General features: G+C 37.4%; 1 protein-coding gene across 6 annotated transcripts in view; it reads left to right on the top strand.

Moving 5' to 3' along the window:
* Positions 1-24,565, top strand: part of PLCB1 (phospholipase C beta 1) — a 669,546-nt gene that overhangs the window by 217,103 nt on the left and 427,878 nt on the right. For all 6 annotated transcript variants that reach the window (XM_036880079.2, XM_057502745.1, XM_057502747.1 and 3 more), the window contains one exon: positions 4,537-4,605. In XM_036880079.2, coding sequence (XP_036735974.1) covers positions 4,537-4,605 — 69 coding nt within the window. The remainder of the gene's footprint in view (positions 1-4,536; positions 4,606-24,565) is intronic.

The raw sequence follows: 24,565 nt of genomic DNA, 5'->3' as shown, positions 1-24,565 counted from the left end.
TTTTCTCATCACTCATTCAAGATATCAAAAATACATCCTTGATTACTGTTAATTCATTTTTATCCATATTGACCAAGGGAGAAGGTACATCTGTTGCACCCTGGTCTATGTGTTGGGGTCCTTTCCAGGCTTTGCAGGAGGCCATGGTGTGCCCTGGAAATAGAGGGGGCCTGTTAGTTCATTCTTCTGTAATGGTCTTGGTAGCCCACAGACCCTTGGGCACTCCAGTCCCCTTTTTACTGTTGGGTGGGCTTCAAGGTAAACAAGTACAAATTTTCTTCTTCCACTTTTCTAGAGGTGCCTCTAATATTATTCAGTGAGATGCCAAGGTTATAGAGTACAGCCTTTTTTTCAGCAAATGAAACAATTTCAATCACTGCTGGAATTTCCAGAGACATTTACTTATATAGGGTAACCTTTCATGCTAATGATAGTAGAATAGGAGTCAATGGCATTTGTCATTCCATAGCTTTTCTTCAATTAAATACAACTTAATCCTAGATTATTCAGCACTAGACACACTTGTGCATTTAGTAGGTGTCATAAATTCATGTAATGTTTCCTTATATACAGAAATGACAGTTACAAGATTCTTCATATAACATAATACAACATATAAATAATGTACAGTTTTTGTCAGTCATGTTCACCTAAAAAGCAGTATAATAACAGCCCTATGAATGAGTATATGTATCTGTGCTTGTCAACGTAGGGTCCCTAGTCCAGCATCATCAGTACCACCCAAGAGCTTATTAGAGATTCATATTGTCATGTCTAGCCCAGTCGTATTGACCAGAAACCCTGGATGGCTGCCAGCCAACCTGTATTTTAACAAATCTTTGAAATGACTGTAATGCAGGCTATGGTTTGAGACCCACTAGGGTAGAAAATATTATCATTCTCATTTTATAGATGGTGAAATTGATGCTTGGTGTGGTATAGCGATTGGCTGAAGATATGACTGGTTAATGTTGGGGCCCTTAGTTAAACTCAGGGTTTTTGCCTACAAATCATGTGACTTCCCTCCCTTAAAGAAAGGAGTAAAGGAATAGTGGATTCCAGGAAGCTGGAAAACAGTATCTCTTAAATGAACTGAGAAAGTGACTGTTTCACTGCTTTCTAATAATGAGAGTAGATTGTTAAAACTATTAACACAAGAAAATTAACCTAGAAAAAGTTTTAATGGCACAAACAACATTTTTTGGTCCTGTGCATTTGGTTCCTCATTTCCTTTTTAGTGGAGGAGAGAATGGAATGTACTTAAACCCAGAGGGGTGGCTATTGCATGTTTAATAGAAGCTGAAGGCGCTATTTTAATTATCGCTCTGTAGCTAAACGAGTCCATGGACAGCTTTTCCACCTGGGTTTTTCCCATGCCACATTACCCACGATGATGGTGCCCTGTGGTGGTTTTCCTGCACACTCAATTCTACACTTGCATGAGAGAAGTTTCTTAGTCGCTGTGGCATCGGAATGAATCCCCAGGGCAGCTGGTGTTAACTGTCCTTCTGTGACTTGGGGAATGAATGTTTCCTCTGGAGCTGAAAATAGAAAACAGGATCATTATCTGTAATATAAAAGGCTATATAATGATGCCTACCAAGATCTAATTCTTTGTGAACTCAATTTGGGCTTGGTGTGTATAAACAAATAAGTAAAGTTTATGTTTATTGTTTGTTCTACTGGGAGGAATTTCCTTGAATAAAAAATGTTGCTCTAAAATTAGGCAAATATATATTGTGTGTGTGTGTGTGTGTGTGTGTGATTTCTAATTCATGTGTATGTAAAACATCGTGCAACATATATAGAAAAGCACGTCAAAGAAAATGTCAGTGTTTTGGGAATAAATGTAAAGAAATCACACCCACAATGACCAAGAGTGGAGGTGATTGTGGTAACTCTCCATGCACCCCAGCTGTGTACCCCAAGTGACTCGTAGTTTTCTGCCCACAGTTTGTGCAGAAAATTGTCTCTGCATTTGTACCTGCTGTTTCCTCTCCCTGGAACTCTCCCCTCCCACAAACACACAGGATTATAAGGTTGGCAAACTCTTCATCCTCCTTGTGTTCTGGCTGAAAAGATGCTCTATAACCCTTCATAGTCCACATCTGAATGCACCTTGAAGGGCTCCTTTAGAGTATATGCTCTGGTTTTGGGCATGAGCTCTCAAAACAGATACCTCATCTTTGTATTTTTTTTGGTGTCATTCCTCAGTATGTGGCCTGTACCTGACACATTGCAGCATTTGATAAATAATGCTTGGGTGAATTAATGACTGGCATTTCCACTTGTTCAAGCCCCTCAAACTAACATCTCCAAAATGCACTGTCATTTTGCCCAAACATCCAAGTCCCAGTAAAGAAGATGGAAAGCCTAGAGCTGTTTATGACTCCTCACTTTCCTTTAGGCAATTCTACCTCCACATTATCACTCTCATCTTTCTCCTTAATACTTCTTCCTCCAGTCCCCTGCCTCTCAGATCTCCACTTATACCTGGTCTTCTAGATTAAGCTTCTAGATTCAAGCTTGGTTCTCTTCCTGTTTTTCCTCTTCCAACAACTCTTTTGGTTGTTGTTGCTATGGAGATAAAGAAACCTGGGTCAGGTGCCCCACTTCCTCATGTCTGAGGACCTTAGGATGCATTCGCTAAGTGTTGAGGCTGTTAACATTCTTTCCTAACACTCATAAGGTGACCTTCCATATTGTGGGTGGTGCAGTCTTAGGGGACCTATGGTACCATTTACTCTGTCCTGCAAGATCGTTGCTGGGTTTCTATTTGTCAAATCCTAGGGTTTGGATGGATTTCCACTGAGTCACACACAGCAGGGAATGGGTCCTGTAATACAGTAAAATAGGGAAAAGCAGACTTACAAGAGCAGTGTGAGCAGCAGAAAAGAAGGCATTGTTTCCTGTTCTCCCTTCAGCCCACGGGAAGGTGGGCTAGGGCCTGTGGTCTGTCAGACCACTGTGTGGGTTTGCATGCCAATGGACAGACTCCACCTCTTCTTTGACCCTTAATTATACTGCAATTGTGAGTCCAACCTTAAGACAGGAAAATAATCAGACCATTTTGCACCAAACATTTAGAATTGGTGGCAACTGTTTGCAGGAATTGTTTGGAAACCTCAGCTGCTAGTGCTTGGAGATGTTAAGACTTATGAGAAGTTACAGCCAGTCCTGTCCAGAGGGCCTTTGAGCAGCTGAATTTTGATGCAGTGCCTCCTGCAAGGAGAAGGGGGTTAGATACCCACCTAGATCCAACTGGGTTACTATCTAGAAAACGGGTTGGATGGCTGGAGTCACCAAGATGACTCTGCTCACTGTGCTGCAGTCCCACCTGGCTGGTGATCGAGTTCGCCATAGAACTTGGTGACGTGGGTGTCACAAACCTCCTGGCTCAGTGTCCTTAGCCTGACTTTCAGGATTTCCATCCTTCTGCCTCTATCCCTTTCTGGCGTCATCTCCCTGGACTGTTTTTCATATGTTCTATGGTCCAGCAATGGCGTCATTGAATATAGCCCATGGGCATCCCTTCTGCACTGCTGTTGCGCCTCTGCTGGTGCTGTGCCTTACTCCTGGGAGCCTCTCTACCCCTCTCCTCCACCCTACCCACTCCTCCTGCAATGTTCTCCATCTCTAAGTGTATAAAGGCTGTGATTACCTCAAGGTTCTGCCCGAAACTCTGGGCTTTCCTTGTCCGGTTATTTGCTCCTATTGGACCCTCCTAATGGGGTGAGAGCCTTTCCTCCCACTTCTCTTCTCCATGCTCAGTGACTCCTCCGTGGACTTTTCCCTGAGCCCATAGGGGAAAAACTATCTTTCCTCTGTTGATTCCCTCCCATAGCAGTTAATTTTAAATTTGGCATTAGCACACTTTCCCTTGTCTTACACATAAAAATTTTTTTTGTTCTCCTATTTGATGGCAAGTCTATCCAGAGACTCTGTCACATGTTTTTTGTCTTGTAACCTTGAGTAACTTGCATATAATTGTTCAGCAATACAGCATAAGTAAAGGGAAAGACCAGGGATAAGGCTGTGTGCAGAAGGCTGGGGTGAGGGTGCTGCAGGTTGTGGAGTCAGATGCATGTCTACCTTGACCAGGTGAGCTGGGTATTCCGTGTGCTAATGGGAGCTTCTCCTTCCACTGCTGCTCCATAATCCCACCTCCCACAACCATAGGCTCACTTACACTCAAAGTGACTCTCAGGATTATTTTCAACAATGGATCAGGAAGGCCTCATTCATCATGATTTAGGAATGGCTTGTAGGACAGACTGCAGACCCGAGCCACACACATTGTACTTTCAAAATGTATTAGAATATATATTGAACAGAGCAGTTAGCTGTTAGCTCTCTTTTTGTTTCCATTCCAATTTGATTGATAAGCGATGTAAGAGGGAAAAATATCCCCACTGCAGAGAAATCTTGAGGCAAGTCTCAAGATAATACTATTTTTTTAAAAGTGATATCAATGATAGAAAACAAAGACAAGCGATCTGTGTGGATGTTTAACGATTTTACATGTTTGCCTTCCAGGAGACGGAGCTGTTAGATCTCAGTCTTGTCAAGGATGCCAGATATGGGAGACATGCCAAAGCTCCCAAGGTAAGAAGCGGAGTGCTGTGCTCGCACCCGATGCTCCCTTGGTTCTTTAGCCATGTTACGGTATCAATTAATTGCCCCAATTACAAGTTTCTCTGTTATGGATGTTGTAAAACACAATAAAACAGCTGGTCCTTCCAGAGGCCTGTATGCCCTAAATACTTCCACTTTTCTTAAAAGGATGAAACAATGAATAAACACAGAGGCAGTTGGACATTGGGGCTTGCTTCATGCCCTCTAGATTTAGTTTTGTTTTGGAAAAAACATAACAATGGCAAAGTTACTGGATAATTAATTCTAAATAGTTAAAATGTGCTTGAAATTATTTGAAAAATTCCTGGAGCCTCATAAACGTATATGAATTAACCTTTAGACATGATAAACAAGACCCTATAGCTCAAATGTTTTGCAGCTGAAGTCAGTCCTTCCATGACGCCAAAGGGTGGGGAGTTTTCTTTCTGCAAAACTGGCATACTTTGGGATCCATGGTGTGGAATGTCAATTTGTTTTGGTTTGGAAAAGCTACTGAAGTAATATTCAAAGCAGTGTCCTCAGTTTGTTTAAATAAAGAACATACACATACTTTTAAAACTTAGGTTATTTGGTTAGGTTCTAATGGGAAAATGTATTGATTCACCATCAAAGTGGGGAACTCTTGATCGTATTTAAATTTCAACACTTTAAATACTACCTTTCTCGCAAAGGTAATATTGGCAATTAGGGAAGTACAAGGTGCCACTCAAGAACTTGTGTGTCTTTCCATAACTGATATAAAACTAGCGATTTTCTATTTGAGTTTCTGCCTGTAACTTTTGTTTTATTCTTTAAAAGTCAAAATGCTTTCTTTTACATCAAAAATGATCTGTTGCTGTGGAGATGCAGGAAAAAAAAAGATCACCTGGAACGATTATTCTTCAGGTACATAGCAGGGCAGCAGTTGCTGGCAAACTCTGCCGTACAGCCAACACCCCAAAACTGTTTTTATTGCTGAAGGGGTCAAAAGGATCTACAGGAAAATGTGAAAAAGAAAAAAGAAACACCAGAATTGTAAGAAGGTTTCTAGAAGTTTTCATGTAAAAGCAGTCTATTATTGACATTCAGCTCTTGGTGCTATAGTGGAATTTCCATAGGTTGGCCTCCAGTATCAAGCTTATCATTACTAATGCCTTCTTGATGCAGAGTTGTTCAGTTTTCAATGTGGGAGAGAATTTTTTTCTTCCTCTTCTCCCAACAACATTTCAGCCTTGTTTCATGTAAACCTGTTGGTTTCAACACAATTATACAGTTTGTCTTTTAACTCAAGTTTATTGGCCTAACTTGAAATTTCATTTTCAATATTGAGTAAAGACAGCTGCCTATACTCTATCAGACCCACCTTTGTCTCCAGGCATTGGGAGTCAAAGTCAGAGTTTCTTTCAGGCTTGAATCTGTCTCTTTTATTGCAATGTACAGCCTGCTTATCAATTATAAAGTGTTTCATTGGTGGGTGCAGTTTGGTAAATGTCTATTGACTGATGATAAATAAACAGAAGTAGCATCTGTACTGTGTGCAGCTGATAAGTGACTATTAGGTCCTAAAAGGCTTCTCTTGAGGGCAGGCATGGACTCTGAATACTCTTACCTGTGTGAACTTCCTGAGACCCATACTTCTTCCTCATTAAACAGTGATAATATTGATGATGATATGATTGAGCACTATCTTTCCTTGCTGTAGGGATTAAGTGAAATAAAAAAATTCATTAACAAACCTTTAGCAGAGGAGGGTTCAAATTTAACTGCTTGTGAAATCACCTACACAGCTTTAACAAGCACTGATGCCTGTTCCCTACCCCCATAGATTCTGGTGCTACAGGAATCTAATTGGTGTAATTGTGGCGTGGACATCAGTGTTTTGAAAAGCAAATTTAGAGCAAAATTTGAGTACCACTGCTTTAACTTATTATCACTGTATAATAATCATTCATTCCATACTAGCCGCTATTACTGGTATTACCACCATTACTTTTGTATTTATTATTATTTTAAAAGCCAAGTCAGATTTGTGGGAAGTCCGGTTTCATTTCATTCACTTAATTTGGAAAAGTTAATGTAAAGAGAGACTGGAGGAGGGGCTTGGCCGACAGGGGCTTTGTGGATTCCCAGGGAGGAATGAAGTTGGTATTAATATCAGTTTAAAAATCTTTAAGTTGCAAAAGAAAATGTCAGCTCCAACTGGATAAGTTAAAAACAATTTATTAAAAATGATTGCAGTGTATTGAAAATTTCAACAAAAGTGCAGGTTCAGGTGAAGCCTCATTCAGCGGCTCCAAAAATGTCTCTGAGGTGTATGCCTCTTTCTTTCACCAGTCTGACTTCCAAGGTGCTGGAGGGATTCCTCCTCCAACCTCAAGATTCTCCGGGTGGCCAGCCTTCGCATGCTGTCCCTGGCAGCTCCCGGCTTCCCTCTATAGCATCAGGTCTGTATTTCAGGGACCAAAGGAGACACCTGCTTTCTCCAAATTATTCCAGAATGATTATAGTGTAACCACCTTGTAGCAGGAGGCATACAACCTGGAGGAAGAAAAGGAAATAAAAGGAAACCAGTGTGCTGGCTAGAAGAGAAGCAGCAGGAGTGAGAGTAGAACATTAAAAAGTGTAAAGATATCAGTACGAGTGAGAAAACCTTGGAAACTTGGGACAAGAAGGCAGTGTAACATGAAGACAGATTTCGTGGAAGACTTTCTGCGTGGGTTTAGAGACCATAAAAGGAGGAGTACCATGTGTGGAGCAGATATTATTTATCAAGATACCCAGGCACCCCGCAAATATTTATCTGCATATTCATATTATTTTTGTTTTTCACAGAATCTCATTACATAACAATTCATGATCTGGTTGAAGATGAACAGTTTTCTATGCCTGCTGTGATTTGAAATAACATTTATAAGAAATGGAAAAGCTTCCATGTGTTGTCCTGTTAATGAATTCTAAATGTTGACTCCCACCACAATTCATACAATTCCAGATCTGCTTTCCTGTATACAGCCTTTGTTCAAGTTACCAGCTTTGAAATTTCTCACTCACTGGAAAGAAATTAGATTTTTATCCAAATGTAAAAAGTAAATGAAAAAAAAAATCCTGTCCTTTGAAAGATAAATGTATTTATGTTTCCTTTCTTGTTCTCATTTTCCCTCCCTCCCAAGTTTACGAAGTGTGTGTAAACGCAAGGTACTGTGGTATAGTCATCTTGTTTAGACTAGAATATACTCTCTGGATCTTAATTTCAAAAGGTCTTTACTTTTCAAAAGAGTGTTCATCACTGTGGTGCCTGATCTATTAGTGGTTCCTAACCCAGCAGATAATTTAGTGGCTCATGGACAGCATTACTAAAATGAAATAATCTTGACTAGGGTGAAAGCTATCAGCATCTTGTACACAGCAAGTTGTTCTGTGATGCTTTCTTATGTATGTGGATGTAGATCCCAGGTCCCAATAAAGAGTATAGTTTTTACTATGGGCCAAGAATGGTTTCAAACTGTTGCTGAAAAAGATATTTTCTTTATCTTCAGGATTCTTAGAAAGTATTTCATCCGCTGGTTTATTGAAAAGTAGATGGCATTAAAAAAGTGTAGATGTTGGTTTGGGTGACAGCCCTGCCATTAATGAGTGTCTGTCTGTGCAATCTATGAAATGTGGTAGAAGAAGGGCACATGATTTTAGGTGTGTCAGTTCACACAACCCTTGTTTCCAGCTTGTAGAATGGGAAGTTATTAAGCCAAGGCGTTCTATCTTACAGATGATATAACTGATGTCAAGCAGATTTACATAGATTGGAACTTCTTACCTTGGTCAGAGAAAATCAGGTCATAATCTAACCAAGGTAAGGTACAATGTAAACAAAAATAAAAGAAAGCCACTGCTGAATTTTATCAAACATTTAGTGAAGACCTAATACCCATCCTCCTTAAAGTTTTCCAAAAAATAGAAGAGGAGGGAATACTTCCAAACTCATTCTATGAGGCCAACATCACTGTAATACCAAAACCAGGCAAAGACACCATAAGAAAAGAAAATTACTGACCAATATCCCTGATGAATATAGATGCAAAAATACTCAACAAAATATTAGCAAACCGAATTTAAAAATACATCAAAAAGATCATCCATCCTGATCAAGTGGGGTTCATCCCAGGGATGCAAGGATGGTACAGCATTCGAAAATCCATCAACATCATCCACTACATCAACAAAAAGAAGGACAAAAACCACATGATCATCTCCATAGATGTTGAAAAAGCATTTGACAAAATTCAACATCTATTCATGATAAAAACTCTCAACAAAATGGGTCTAGAGGGCAAGTACCTCAACATAATAAAGGCCATATATGACAAACCCACAGCCAACATCATACTTCACAGCGAGAAGCTGAAAGCTTTTCCTTTAAGATTGGGAACAAGATTAGGATGCCCACTCTCCCCACTTTTATTCAACATAGTTCTGGAGGTCCGAGCCATGGTAATCATACAACACAAAGAAATAAAAGGCATCCAGATTGGCAAGGAAGAAGTCAAACTGCCCCTTTTTGCAGATGACATGATATTGTACATAAAAAACCCTAAAGAATCCACTCAAAAACTACTAGATCTAATATCTGAATTCAGCAAAGTTATGGGATACAAAATTAATACACAAAAATATGTTGCATTCCTATACATTAATGATGAACTAGCAGAAAATCAGGAAAACAATGCCATTCACAATTATATCAAAAAGAATAAAATGCCTAGGAATAAACCTAACCAAGGGAGTGAAAGACCTATACCCTGAAAACTATAAGACACTCTTAAGAGAAATTAAAGAGGACACTGATAAATGGAAATTCATCCCATGCTCTTGGTTAGGAAGAATTAATATTGTCAAAATGGCCATCTTGCCTAAAGCAATCTACAGATTCAATGAAATCCCTATCAAACTACCTACAGCATTCTTCACTGAACTAGAGCAAATAGTTCTAAAATTCATATGGAACCACAAAAGACCACGAATAGCCAAAGCAATTCTGAGAAGGAAGAATAAAGCTGGGGGAATTACGCTCCCAGACCTTAAGCTCTACTACAAAGCCACAGTAATCAAGACAATTTGGTACTAGCACAAGAACAGAGCCACGGACCAGTGGAACAGAATAGAGTCCAGATATAAACCCAAGCGTATATGGCAATTAATATATGATAAAAGAGCCATGGATATACAATGGGGAAATGACAGCCTCTTCAACAGCTGGTGTTGGCAAAACTGGACAGCTACATGTAAGAGAATGAAACTGGATCACTGTCTAACCCCGTAAACAAAAGTAAACTCAAAGTGGATCAAAGACCTGAATGTAAGTCATGAAACTATAAAACTTTTAGAAAAAACCATAGGCAAAAATCTCTTGGACATAAACCTGAGCAACTTTTTCATGAACATATCTCCCCTGGCAAGGGAAACAAAAGCAAAAATGAACAATTGATAATGAAAAATGAAAATGATAATGACTATATCAAACTAAAAAGCTTCTGTACAGCAAAGGACACCATCAGTAGAACAAAAAGACATCCTACAGTATGGGAGAATATATTCATAAATGACATATCTGATAAGGGGTTGACATCCAAATTATATAAAGAACTCACCCAGGCCAACAAACAAAAAAACAAATAAGCCAATTAAAAAATGGGCACAGGAGCTGAACAGACAGTTCTCCAAAGAAGAAATTCTGATGGCCAACAGACACATGAAAAGATGCTCCACATCGCTAATCATCAGAGAAATGCAAATTAAAACCACAATGAGATATCACCTCACACCAGTTAGGACATTCAACATCCAAAAGACAACAACAACAAATGGTGGCAAGGTTGTGGAGAAAGGGGAACCCTCCTACACTGCTAGTGGGAATGTAAACTAGTTCAACCATTGTGGAAAGCAGTATGGAGGTTCCTCAAGAAACTCAAAATAGAAATACCATTTTACCCAGGAGTCCCACTCCTAGGAATTTACCCTAAGAATGCAGCAGCCCAGTTTGAAAAAGACATATGTACCCCTATGTTTATCACAGCACTATTTACAATAGCCAAGAAATGGAAGCAACCCAAGTGTCCATCAGTAGATGAATGGATAAAGAAGATGTGGTACATATACACAATGGAATATTACTCAGCCATAAGAAGAAAACAAATCCTACCGTTTGCAACAACATGGATGGAGTTAGAGGGTATTGTGCTCAGTGAAATAAGCCAGGCAGAGAAAGACAAGTATCAAATTATTTCACTCATCTGTGGAGTATAACAACAAAGCAAAAACTGAAGGAACAAAACAGCAGCAGACTCACAGAACCCAAGAATGGACTAACAGTTACCAAAGCAAAAGGGACTGGGGAGGATTGGTTGGAAGGAAGGGATAAGGGGGAAAACGGGGCATTACGATTAGCACACATAATGTAGGGGGGTAGCATCTTACTATGCTGATGTACAGTGACTGTAATGGGGTATGTGGGGGGGGACTTGATAATAGGGGGAGTCTAGTAACCATAATGTTGTTCAAGTAATTGTACATTAACGATATCAAAATTAAATTAAATTAAATTAAATAAGGCAGGAAACTGTGGTTGGTGGCTTGTCCAAGGGCACGCAGGAAGGTGGTAGCGCTTCCTGGATGTGAGGTGCCCAAACCCCTGTTCTTCCTGCTACACTGGACACAGGGGAGTATTAGCTGTAACTGATTCTTGCCCATCTGAGTCTTTTGCAAATAAACTGCTCAAGGACAATTTACACTGTTCTGTTGCTCTCTGTCATACCTTCTTAAGTAAAACATACTAAGCACATGTCAACGCTTTCTTTGGACTTGCTGTTACCCTCAGAGCCATGGATTATTGTGCAATCTGTCCATCCTTTATGTAAATAAAAATCTGTGATGTCACCGGGGCCTAAAAAAATAAAAGAAAAGACAGCCTTTGTCAAACTTGGCATGTGGCTTCTCAAAAGTAGTTCTAGGATTGCTTTGGACAGCAGAGGAAGGTATCCCGTGGTTATTTGGCTCTCCCGGGTTTTAGTACATGAAGACCGTGGGCTGCAGACATTCAGCTCTCCATTATGCATGCAGCAATATCACTGAAAAATATTTTTATAGTTTAATTTCAACTTTTGTAGAGCCTAGTGGAGTAGTTCTTGTGATAAGATGAGGTCATAGGAATAGAGATATTAATTAAGGAAGTGAGGAGCATTCCAGACAGAGGACACAGAAAGAGCAAAGGCCCTGAGGTAGGAACATGCTTGGCATATTTGAGTAATGTCAAGGCCAGTGTGGGTACAGTGGATTGCAAGAGAGAGAGGATGATGAAGGCATAGAGGTAGGTAGGGCCCACCTTATCCTGGGCCTTGTAGGCCATCCTAATGACTGTGGCTTCTTCCTCTGAGAGAACTGTAAGGGGTCTGAAAGGTCTGAGCACAGGAGTGACAAGATCTCACTTGCTTTTAAAAGCATCGCTGGCCACACTGTGTAGAAGGTAGACCATAGAGGACAAAGGACTAAGAGAGACTACATGGGCAGCTGGGCGGCATTGATGACAATTTTGACCAAGCAGTGAAGAGGTAGAGAAAAATAATCAGAATTTGAATAGTGAATCTACAGCATTTGTGAATGTGTTAGATATACAGTGTGGGGAAAAAAAAAAGGATTCAGAACAACTCTTAGTGTTTTGACCTGGGAAGGTGGAAGAATTGAGTTGCCATGACTGAGATGGGAAGGAGGAAAGAAACACAGTTAAATAGAACAATTCAGAGTTTGGTTTTTCTGGATATTTAAAAACTTGAGATGCCTGTTAGAATTCTATCTGACGATGTCCTATTTGGATATAAAATTTCTGGTGTTCAGGGGAAATGTTGGCCACAGAGTTTTAACACTGAATATTGAAATCTCAAAGCCAAGTAAGGTTACCTAAAGAATGTAAGTACAAAATAAAGAGGGCTAATGTCTGAGCCCTGGGAACTCCAGCATTTGGACTTTGAGGAGGTAAAGAAGACACAGCAAAAATAGACAAAGAATGAATGGTATATATCCAAAAGAATTGAAAGCAGAAACCTCAAACAGTACGTGTACACCAGTGTTCATAGACGCGTTCTCAATAGCCAAGAGAGTGGAAACAGTTCAAATGTTCATTGATAGATAACTGGATATACAAAATATGGTAGAGACATACAATGAAATACTATTCAGCTTACAAAGGAATGCAATTTTGATACTGGCTATAACATGGATAAACTGAAGACATAATGCTAAGTGAAATAAGCTAGCAGTAAACTGAAGACATAATGCTAAGTGAAATAAGCTAGGCAGGAAAGGACACATATTGTATGATTGCACTCATACGAGGGCCCTAGGGTAGTCAAATTCATAGAGCCAGAAAGTAGAGGCAGCTTCCAGGGGCTGGGAGGAGGGGGAAATGGGGAGTTGTTTAATTGGATACAGGGTTTCAGTTTGATAAGATCGAAAAGTTCTGGAGATAAATGGTGGTGATGGTTACAGAACACAACAGTATATATTAATGCCACTAAACTATACACATGAAAAACATTAAAATAGTAAATTTTATGGTGTGTATATTTTGCCACAATAGCAAAAGGAAGAGACTGAAATGGGGAGGGAGAAGAATTAGACGAGAGTATATCCTGGAGAACTAAAAAATATTTTAAGAAGGAGGGAGGAGTCATTTGGGTAGAATAGTGGAAACTTCTAGGTTGTTTCCACTTTTGCACACTTATAATTTTATGGAAGATACCATTTTATGTATGCTTTAATTTTTTTCCTGTATCATTAGAATTTCCTTCTAATTTAAAAAATAGTTTAAGCACTATCAAATCTCAAATAGCTCATTATAGAATCTGGATGCCAATATATAAATCTCATAATGAGCTGTAATTTTTATGTTATACAACAGTAGTTTCAATGAATCATCTATGAGGACTGGAGTTGAAATGAGAGCTTTATTTATTGTTCCCTTTTGCTGATTATAAGCTATTTCCCTGACTTTGTACAGATTACACCATTGCGTGAAGCCACAGTCACAAAATTTGATGTAGGTATTTGAGGTTTAGGAAAGATGAAGAAAAACCCTTTATACAACAAAATTAAAATTTCTCTCTTAGCTAAGGAGATCTACCTTTGGCCTATATTCTGAGTTCCAACTATTTCTTAGTTTACCTGTCATGGAGTAATAAATAGTTTTTTGTTGTTCTTTGCTTGTTTTTTTCATTCTTGCACCATAAATGTGTTTATTTACTTCTGTACTAAATAGAGAAAAATAACGCTAAAAATTCACAGAATTATCTGCATGTGCTATGCTTTTGACAGCTCTTCGAATTTATCTCCAGATGTAAATTATATGGCATAGTTCCTTTTTTATGTTCATTAAATTCCATAGATGTCAGTGGTTTCCTTGGAAACAAAAACCTTTATATAACTAGTCAGAGACTTGGTAGCAGAAATATCAGGATGCTGAGGGAGGTAAGGAATGGTTCCCTTGGTAGGTATTTGCATTTAAAACTCTGTTGCCTTTTCCACTGCCCCTCACCCTCCTGGCCATTTTCTACCTGCCCCTCACCTCATGGCCATTCAACACTGAACAAGAGATTTTTTAAGCTACCATTGAAGTATAGAATATCTAATCTAATGGTTAAAAGCTTTTTTTTTTTTTTTTTTAAAGCAATCATAGATAGGCTGTCTTTTCTGGGATGTTGGTGAACATTCTCAAATTGGAGAAGAATATGTCTCTTATCAAGAATTAAATTTGAGCATTCAAGCAATACTTATATTATTCAATATATATGTATGTCCATTTGTAAAACAATGAGTGAACAAATGTGTGGCTGAGTAAAGATCTATGTTTTTTGTAATAGTGGTCACTGGTCTTAGTGGCCAACTGTTAGAGTTCAAAAGATCCCTGAAGAGTTGTGGAGAGGGGAGGTGGAGGTCGTGGTTCTGTCAAGGGGTAATAGCAGGTGAAAGGCAGGGCCGCCAAGAGCATGCTCACTGTAGACAGAGTGGACCCCTTGTAGTAACCTGAGTTAAATAAACCTCAGGTCATTTCAGAGGGCTGTGACTCATTTTTATCATCACTCCTGTCTGGCGTAATTTTTTTCAGTCTAAACCCAATTTGTTCAACATGCAATGATACAGAGTTGCATGTTGGAAACACTTTTCAATTTTAATTCTCTCAAATGCCATGATACGCCATCTTGTGGATATATTTGATACTAACTTCTTAAATTGTACATCGTGAACCTGTCGCTAAGCCAGGTTCAAACTTAGGTTCTAATGCAGAGATATGAGAAGCACTCGGGGAGCTTTTAAAATCTTGATGTCCAGGCCACACCTGGATCAATGAAATCAAGATGTCTAGTGTGGGGATCAAGCACCTATATTTTCTTTGAAGTTCCCTAGGGAGTCCTGTGTTCAACCAAGTTTGAGAACCACTACTCAAAGTAAAGAGTGCTAGCTTAAGTGGATGGTATCTCTTTTTCAAAATATGGATTTTATTTGACTGTCAAAAATATTACTTTTCATTACAGTCTTCCTTAAACTTGACAGGCTATACTTACTTTATATAAAGAGAAAAGTATAGTAATTATATTACTTTCCTCTGGCTATGATTACAAAGCACCACAGACTGGATGGCTTAAACAACAGAAATTTATTTCTTCACTGTTCTGGGGACTGAAGACTGAAATCAAGGTATCAGCAGGGTGGTTTTCTTCTGAGGCCCCTTGGCTTGTAGATGACCCCTTTTTCCTGTGTCTTCATGATCCTCTGTATGGATCAGCATCCTAATTTCCTCTTCTTATAAGGATACCAGTCATATTTGTATTAGGACCCACCCTAACAGCCTCACTTTAATTTAATTAGCACTTTTAAGGCCTTATCCCCCAACACAGTCAGAATCTGATATACTAGGGTTTAGGAATTCAATATGTGCATTTTGTAGGGACATGCGTCACCCCGTAACAGTGTTGTCTCATCACATTGCAAAGCTAAGTTTATGATTTATTTCCTTTTAGGGAGTAGAACTGTAGGGTGATTCCACAATTGAGCTAATACAGATAAGTAGATTTGTTTTCTTTTTATAATCAATATGATTGGTGAAGTGGATAGAAATAGGTAGTGGATAACATTTCAGAAAGAGACATGACTGCTTTTGCACAGTGCCTTTATTGTAGATATGTTGCTTTCAGGACATTTGTGCTCACTTTGTTATACCCCAGAACACTCAACTTGGGTCTTGGTGCATTAGAAGTGCCTAACAGGGTGTCATCACTAAGTGTACAAGCTCTTAAGGTCAGATGGCCGAGCCTCAAAGCCAACCACTAGCTGTGTAACTCAGCATGTTATTCCACATCTCTGAGACTTAGCTTCCTCATTAGAATTATGGAAATAATCTCCATGTGTGTCTTATCTGGTTACTTTACAGACTCAATGATAAAAGCATATAAAAAGCACTTAACACAGATCTCACATCTATCGGATATGTTAAATCCATTTTAGCTATCATCGTTAATGATGTTTAGGAAGTAAATAAGCTGTATAACTGATGTCCACTGTGAAGTATTGTAGCAGGCAAAAGCAAGCTATAGTTGCCTAATTTATCTATTTACAGTAGAATTCCATACATTACTATGGATTACTTCACACTGAGAGATTTATACTTTTGTAGCTCTGGTATTTCGACCTACCTATGAAAATCTATTTTTTATTTATTAACTGTAGAAAAATGAACTTTAAGCACATTTGTCTTGCAGCCAAACACCTACCCGCAGAGGATCATCTGCAATCCATTGTACTAAGACAGTTCTTTTTTAGAAAACTGTCTAGATTTGCAGACAGCTGAATAGATTTTTCCCAGCCATCAAAATAATTTTAGATCAATTTACTTTCACTTAAGAACATATTGGCATCTTTTCCTGCATTATGAAGGATTGAAGCAAAGCCTGAAGCACTGTTTTGAAATAAAAAAACAAGGTTTGGGGGCAAAGAGACCCAGATTCAAATTCCCAGTGCACATATTAACTGAGAGAGAGAAGGAAAGAAGGCTTCTTGGTTTCTCTGGGGGAGTGATACCTGCCAGTTAGAACTGTCTGGTGAGTTGGGTTATGGTTGGTAACAAGAACACAAATCAGGTGTTGGACACACTTTAGGAGCTCATTCCTGGTTGCTTAACTCCCTACCTGCCTTAGGTTCACTTTCCAGTTTATTCTTCGTAGCACCCAGTGGGGCTGGTAGATAATTAAGCATATGTGTGTGTGTGTGTGTGTGTATATACATTAGTTAAACTACCTTCTTTTTGGAGATTAGGTTCTAAAGTAATTTGGCATGTAATTTGACACACAGTCCAACAGGAGTAAAAACAGGAGTGTAATTTGACGTAACATGTAACAGGAGTAAAAGTCTGAGGAGTGAAGGTAATATTTATGTCTATCGTGGAGGTATTGTGACAATTAAATGATGCACGTATATGAAATGGCTTTGCCAGCTGGAATGTGAGAGACATTAGATGACTTTGTGAGGCAGGTTGGCAGAGTGGGAGAAATTAACTGTATGTGCTATTTTATTCTGATAAATTCAATTTTCTCATCTTTGAGGAATGGCTGACAATTCCTACATTCCTTCCATTTACCATAAAAATGTGAGATCCTAAATTGCAGACTTTGGGTGTGATACCTGACACACAGTGGGTATTTTCAGGGATGAAAGAATAGTTTCACTGCCATTTTTTTCTCTTTCCCGAACATGAATGCAATTAACATTCTTAGCTGTCTAAAATGTGAAATTTTGTGTACCCGAAGAAATAGCATTGATCTTATGAAAGACTGGCAATCAAAAGTCAAAATAATGTAGGAAAATATTTGCTATTTGACAGCTCTTTGTTAATGGCAGAAATAAAATTCTCTAAGATGACTGAAATTAACGTCCATAGAGGTTTCTAAGAGATGGAATAATGGAACCAATTAAGCAGAATATTTGTAGGTGTTTAACTGTGGAACAGGATCATTGAGTTGAACAGTTCAGAATTCACCTTTCAGCCTCACACACAGCAAAACATTTTCTCTGTGCCTTTTGGTCCTTCGTCATCCAGTGCTTTTTGACATTTTAATTTGTATTAAGAATTACCGGTTTCAGGTAAGAGCGATGAGGTTGGAAGAATTTGCTGATCACTGTTGTTGACCTTAAGCAGGAGTAACCCTATGAATAGCCACTTTATTTTCTCTCGGGAACAGAGAATACTTTTTCAAAACAATAACTCAGCATTTCTCCAAGTGAGTTCTTTGGAATACTAACAGGTGTTAGGAATGTTGTGTTTGGTCAAATAAGTTTGGAAGATGCTGGGTTTCTTTACAATAGGACTTCTCAGAGCCTTTGATGTGTTGGACCTGGATGGGGCTTTTTGACAATGGGTGTCTTTGTCAAGCACATCTCATAGACTTAATATTCTGCTGAATTCACTTGGGCAAATGCTTCTGTAAACTGGTTCTTACAAAGTTAATCACACTCACATTGGGACTAGGATACCAGTGTAAGAATGATGCTTATTCCCACAGTAGCGCAAATACCTAATTAAGGATAACAAAGACCAAGTTCTCTGGTGATCTAAACCAGGAAAGTCCTTCTTTAGGTAAAAATCCCTTGATAATATTGTACAGGTGAATTTTATCTTGTATTATATCATAGATCATTTTTAAATTCTATTAGCGTTAGTCCCACTTTTTCTTTTCTTTCAAATTTAGACTTTGGCTTTGTCAGAAAACCATTGGTGTCATCAATATGTCATTCAAAACAGAAGAATTTCATTTATTTCCACAGTAACTGGACTGTAGTTTGGCAGTTAGGCCAGTTTAATGCCTGCTGCACTGCTAGAGTGGGATTCCAGGTCTACTGATAATTCTTTCTGGAGAGCACTTTCCTATGGCTTTGGATCTTATCACACTGATACCACTTGGCCTGCCTGAAAGGCTCTTAAGTCAAGATAAAGCTTGAACTGAGGTTAAATTAAAAGTGGATAGACATTACTTGCAGAGTAGTTATGTTCCAAAGCCATAGCTTCTTCCTGGTTCCCTTACAGGTGTGTTTGTGGTATTGCAACCTCATTTTGAGGGGACAACCGTGGTTGAGAGGTGTCACCAGTGTTCTGTGTTGTATGGCCACAGGCAGTTGCTTAACTTTTCCGTATCTTGAATTCCTTATCTATAAAATGAAGTTCATAGTACTACTTCTCAGGTTATTGTGAAGATTAAAGGCTGTAATTTGTTTCATAGTTGGACTCCTTAAATGGGCCTGATGTTATCCCTAAAACTTCAAGCCATTAGCTCATACATTTCATCGACATAGTTGAGTTCATTATTTGACAAAGTAAATGCTTTGTTGCAACAGCGGTGGTTTCAATTTTTTCCCCTTGTATGTTTGCATTTACCTATATTATGTAGGTTTCTCAGTCTCTGGCAAAGTTTTCACTTTTAATAATAACTTGAGCAACGTTTTTTAAAAAGAGGTTTGTTTGCTCATTATTCATATTTCAGAAAATGCTAAGACAGTGTTTAAATTTGTACATGAAATATTTCCTTACCAGGAGATTTCAGGATTTGTAATATCTGGTTAAAAATTGTTTGCCGAACATACTTTCACCTTTTACAAATATTTAAAAAAATTAAGTTTTGCTGTCTTTAACTGATGTTAAGTAACTCATTTTGTATCTATGTATGATTTACGTTTACTTTCATCCGTACAGTACCTTAGTGCGAATTTAATAAGAGTTAAAAAGGAAGTTTCATGTGTTGGGGCACATACAAATGATTTGGGAAATTAACTATTGACTTGATTATTTTTGCCACTATATTGTGTAAGTAACAGAAAACTACACTCAATATTTAACTTTACGACTAGCTGCTCAAAATTTCACGGTTCCAGTTGATTGTTTATAATATAAATCATTTATTTGGAGGGTATTGTAGAGCATTTGACCTATAGAAGTATGACTAGAATCCCTATATTTTATTTAAAAAAACAAATTATTATTCTTTATGTAAATTATAAAGTCATAACAGAATGATTCTCTGCTATGTAAATATTTACCCCCGATACTTAACTATGTTACGTTACCCTAAATTCAGTAAATTCTTAGAAATGTTTCAAGTAAACTAGAAGTTCATCAAGCTTCTCTTAATTGTGTCCTTAAATGTTCTGCTTTTAATTTGCCAATATTCATGCCCAGTTCAAGATTATGAATTAAGGAGCTAAAAAGTTGTAAAAGAAAATTAATATATCAAACTGAACCATGCTTTGCCTTTGTAAATTGAGCTAGTTTCTCTGACAAGATGTTAAGTGATAAATCATGTTATCTAAAACCACATAGTTGCTGAGGCAATGGAAAATAGGAAGCTCAGGAGTGTCATCTGACTGTGTTGATGGCATCTTTGCCACAAAAACTAAGGTGTGGTATTGTTGACTCAAGGGCAGACATTCAGGCTGTGGTGTCTCCAAGCCCATTCAAAGTATTTTTTAATCCTAACAAAACATATTGCTCTAATAGCATTTGTTGGTATTAGTTGAATGTGGCGAAAATTTCACGCACTATTAATCTTAGCACTACATTGAAACACTAGAATTATGCATCCATGGCTCTAAATAAATCCCATTGGCTGTATGACTGAGAAGAAAAAACCAATTATTTAGGGGCTAATCTTGAATTATTGCCTTAATAAAGGTTCAGTCACCAAAAATGGGAGCTTGCATAAAGAAGAGTTCAAGAGCAAGGTAGGCAGAGCAATAGAAAGGGATTCTGTCTTTAATTCTAAGCACAGCCATCATGCAAATATCTTTCCTATATATCAGTTTATGGCTGAATAATAATCCATTGAGTTGAAATTATATTAACTCTTTACCATCCATCTCCTATTGAACAGTGACACAATTTCCTTTTATTTTTGCTGTTATAAGTAACTCTAAAGCAAAATCTGTCTTCATTTAGCATTTTTCTCCTTTGTTGTTTCCTTAAATTATAGTCCTTGCAGTGGGATTACCTGTCCAAATACATCTGATTTAATCCATGATCTTGGGTTTCTTGCTCATTTTTTCTCCTTCTGTATATGCATTTCTTTCATTCTTTTTTTAAGTAGTGGCAGTTCTGGTTCCTTACCACATTGTAATATGAACTTCTGTGTCACAGGTTACACAAAATAATTCCAGAATAAATAAACTAGTCACACTAATAATAAATCTACTAGATAAATTTGAATCTTTCTTTGAAGATCTCTTTATCTCTCAGGATATTTCTAAGAATATAGGTCCAAAATTTATTAAATTTATGTGTTTTCTGTGAACTAGTCTGCCACGCAGTTACATTCATTTTAATTATATCCAATTTTTGAGATTATTGTTCTTTATGTTTTGATTAAGTTTACATTTTGAACATATAAAATGTTTATGTGTTCAAAGTTCAAGATTAATCAAAGGCTCACTCCCATCCACATCCTTCTCACCTGATTTCTACCTACCTTCTAGTTTTATCGTCTAAGGTTTCTGTTTGCAAAAATAAGGAAACACACACACACACACACACACACACACCACTATCCAGTCCCATCCTATCATTTAATAAAAAGCTCACCTTTTCCCTGTGGTCTTAGATGCCAGGTTTTCAATATATATATACAGAATGTCCTTATGTTTCTTAAACAGAATGTAGAATTTTATCATGTGCCTTTACAACTTGTCTTTTTTACTTAATATAACCTCAAACCACTCTTGTCGGTCCTGGGGATCCTCTACATTCTTTGATACAGCAGCGTATGACTACACCACCTGGTGTATGTAGTTTTTTAAACCAGTCTCCCGAGGATGAACATTTAGGTTGTACTGATATTTTGCTGTATGTATGAGGCTGAAATAAACAAAACAAAAATGACTTTATGTATGTTTTGCCTTACATGTACAGAGGTCCAGTTTCAGGGCAAATTCCTAAGACCGTTTGCTAACTTCTCCTTCAAAGGTTTCTTGCTCTGTTCTGTTTTGCTTTTATCATTTTCTCTTTCCCCTGTGATGTGCAAGATGCTCTTTGCCCCTCATCACAAAGTGTGTTGTCAAGGTTTTTATTTTTGTCAATATGGTAGGAAATGCTACTAATATATTTTTAACATGTATCTCTCTTACTATGCATGAAATTAAGCACCCTTTCTTATATTTAAGTACCAGGCATATACATTTTTCTATGAGTTTCTGCTCATGTGTTTTGCACATTTTTCAATCTGATGTCTGGTCTTTAATTTTTTTAGAGCTCTTCAGAAGGATTAACTCTTTATCACAGAGCTGCAAAAATGTTGTCCCAGTTTGTTTTCCCTTTTGAATCTGTTTATGATGTTTTCTAGCATGTAGGCTTTCTTTTGAGTTTTTATGTAATGATCCTATTAGTATTTTCTTTTATTGCTTTTGGATTTTGAGTACCAGAAAATCCATTTTCCATCTAGTTTATAAAGAAATTCACCCATACTTTTTTCTAGCATGCTTTCTAGTTTTTACATTTAGATCTTAGATCATCTGGGAGAGTTTTATGTTGCATGTTGTCAGGTGTGGATCCAATTTTACCTTTTTGTAACTTGATATCCTTTTGTCACAACAGTTATTTTTTTAAGTTCATCTTTTGCCCTAATCTGGTATCTAAGGGTCCCAATATAATTTATTGAAAAATTCAATTGCATCTCTTTTCAATGGGCTATATAGTTGTGTAAATGCTATTTATTAAAAAGTCTGTCATTTGCACCATTTAAGAGTTCAGTTTTTTTGTCCTAGTGAATTCAGATATAACCTTTTTCATATACAATCTTTCCATTTATACCTGGGACTATTTCTGGATTATTTATTCAGTTTCATTGTTCAGTCTGGCTATTAATGCATACTGGAATACTTTAAATTCAAATTCTACAAAGGAAAAGTAGATTTTTACAGTAGAATAAGGAAACAATTGGAAGACATGATTGTTTTTATCAACCCGTTATGTCTACTAAATTTGGCTATCAGTACTAGTCTCTCTTTTCCTCTTACCAGCCACCTCCCATAGAAAAAAATTATTCTCCTTCAGGCAATTTTGGTTTGTTCATGTATATTATGTAGCTATAGCATGTCATTTTCTAATTAGAAAAAGTTTTTTTAAGTTTCATTTTTCTAATCCCAGAAAATAAAATACAAAATCATTCTCAGTTAAGCAATTGGCCTTATCTTGTAAATTTCCAGGGACTAGAAGATAAAAAAGTAACACTTGTGGTTACTCTGTCTGTCTTGTAAATTTGACTTTCAGAAATCTATGCTATCATCGAGTTGTTCATTCTATAATTCCTGAGCACATTTCATGTAAAAATAACTCCTGTGCATTATTCATGTTGGCAGGCCCTTTAAATAGCCATAAAACACGTGGGAGCAGATTAATGTTGCATCTGCCCTGTGCTTTTTAAGTCTATCAGTTTTATAGGATAGAAATCTTGCATAATGTCAAAAGTTTTCTTACATTCTCAATTGCTTGCAGTGGCACAGAAAAGTACCTTAGCTGCATTATGTGGGTGCAAATGTCACCTTTTCTGACTGGGTTTTTATCTAAAGAAGGTGAGAGCTGTCAGTTTCTCTTCATGGTTGTTAGAAAGAGGTTCCAAGCTCAGTAAGTTTTCTTTCTAAATGAGTATCAGGAATAGCAACTGTCTGTTTCCTGTCTATACTCCAGTTTGAACCAGAATTTTTCTTGACAGTGATTATCAGAAATAAAACATTGTTGCCATTTATGATCTATGGGACATGAAAATTCAAATGATATTAGCTATTTGGATAGCAGTAGAATTGGTCTGGTTTAATGTATTAGAATTGTTTTTATTTTTTGAAAAGGTAATTCATGTGTCTACTAAAAAAATTAATTCTAACAGTGTTAAAGGATATTATTCAAAAGTATACCCTCCCATTCTCATTTTATCTTTTCCTTTACTAGACACAACAATTCATGTCATTTCCTGTTTCATTTCCCAGGAAATCTATGCATATATCAGCCCATTAAAAAATTGAATGCTACATAAATGATGGCATACTATCAAATGCTATTTAAACTTAACAATATGTCTCAGAAATTATATCATATTAGTACACAGGTATCTACTTCATACTTTTTTTAGAACTGTACAGTATTTTGTTTTGTATATGCATCAAAATTTATTTAGGGAGTTGCCCCTTACTAGGTATTTTGTTGTTCTCAGTTATTTTGCTGCTTCAAACAATGCTTCCATATGTACTTATAAATATGTATTTGAACATCATATGGGCATATTTGATTTTCCTATGACTGAAATTCTTGTGCCCAAATGCATATGCATTTTAAATTATAAAGTATATTGCCAAATTGCTCTACAAAGAGGTTTTAATGTTTTACTCTTCCATCAATAGCATTTAAAATTACCTCTTTGTTCACACTCTTACCAATAGTGTTTCATTTAAGCATTTTTGATTTTTGTAAATGTAATACATGAAAAATTGGTAGGTCTTTATTATTTAAATTTGTATATCTTCAATTACGAGTGGAGAGGAACCTTTTCTCCTGTGTGACATATTTGTATTTCTGACCGTATCCTTTGTCCATTTTCCAATGGATTGTTGTACATTTTTTATTTTATAAGATATTTTGATACATTAAGAGCTGACACTTCCAAGCTGATACATTGAAAAGGCTTTCTTGATTCCCCAGCTCTTCTGTTCTCTGCCATAGCACGTGCAAAAGGCACTTGTTGAGGTAGCAGAGCCCAAGACAGAATCATCTTACATTGCTTAGGGTGGCTTGGGATACTTTTCAGACCTTCAGCAGACTGCTTTAGCAAGAGAGAAATTTTTGATGTCTTATTCCACTGACATTGAGGGATTTGTCTGTTATCGTGGA

This window comes from Manis pentadactyla, chromosome 5, assembly GCF_030020395.1.
Source record: "Manis pentadactyla isolate mManPen7 chromosome 5, mManPen7.hap1, whole genome shotgun sequence".
NCBI lineage: Eukaryota > Metazoa > Chordata > Mammalia > Pholidota > Manidae > Manis > Manis pentadactyla.
Note: the sequence above shows the minus strand (reverse complement) of the source record. Positions and strands in the feature narration are given on the sequence as shown.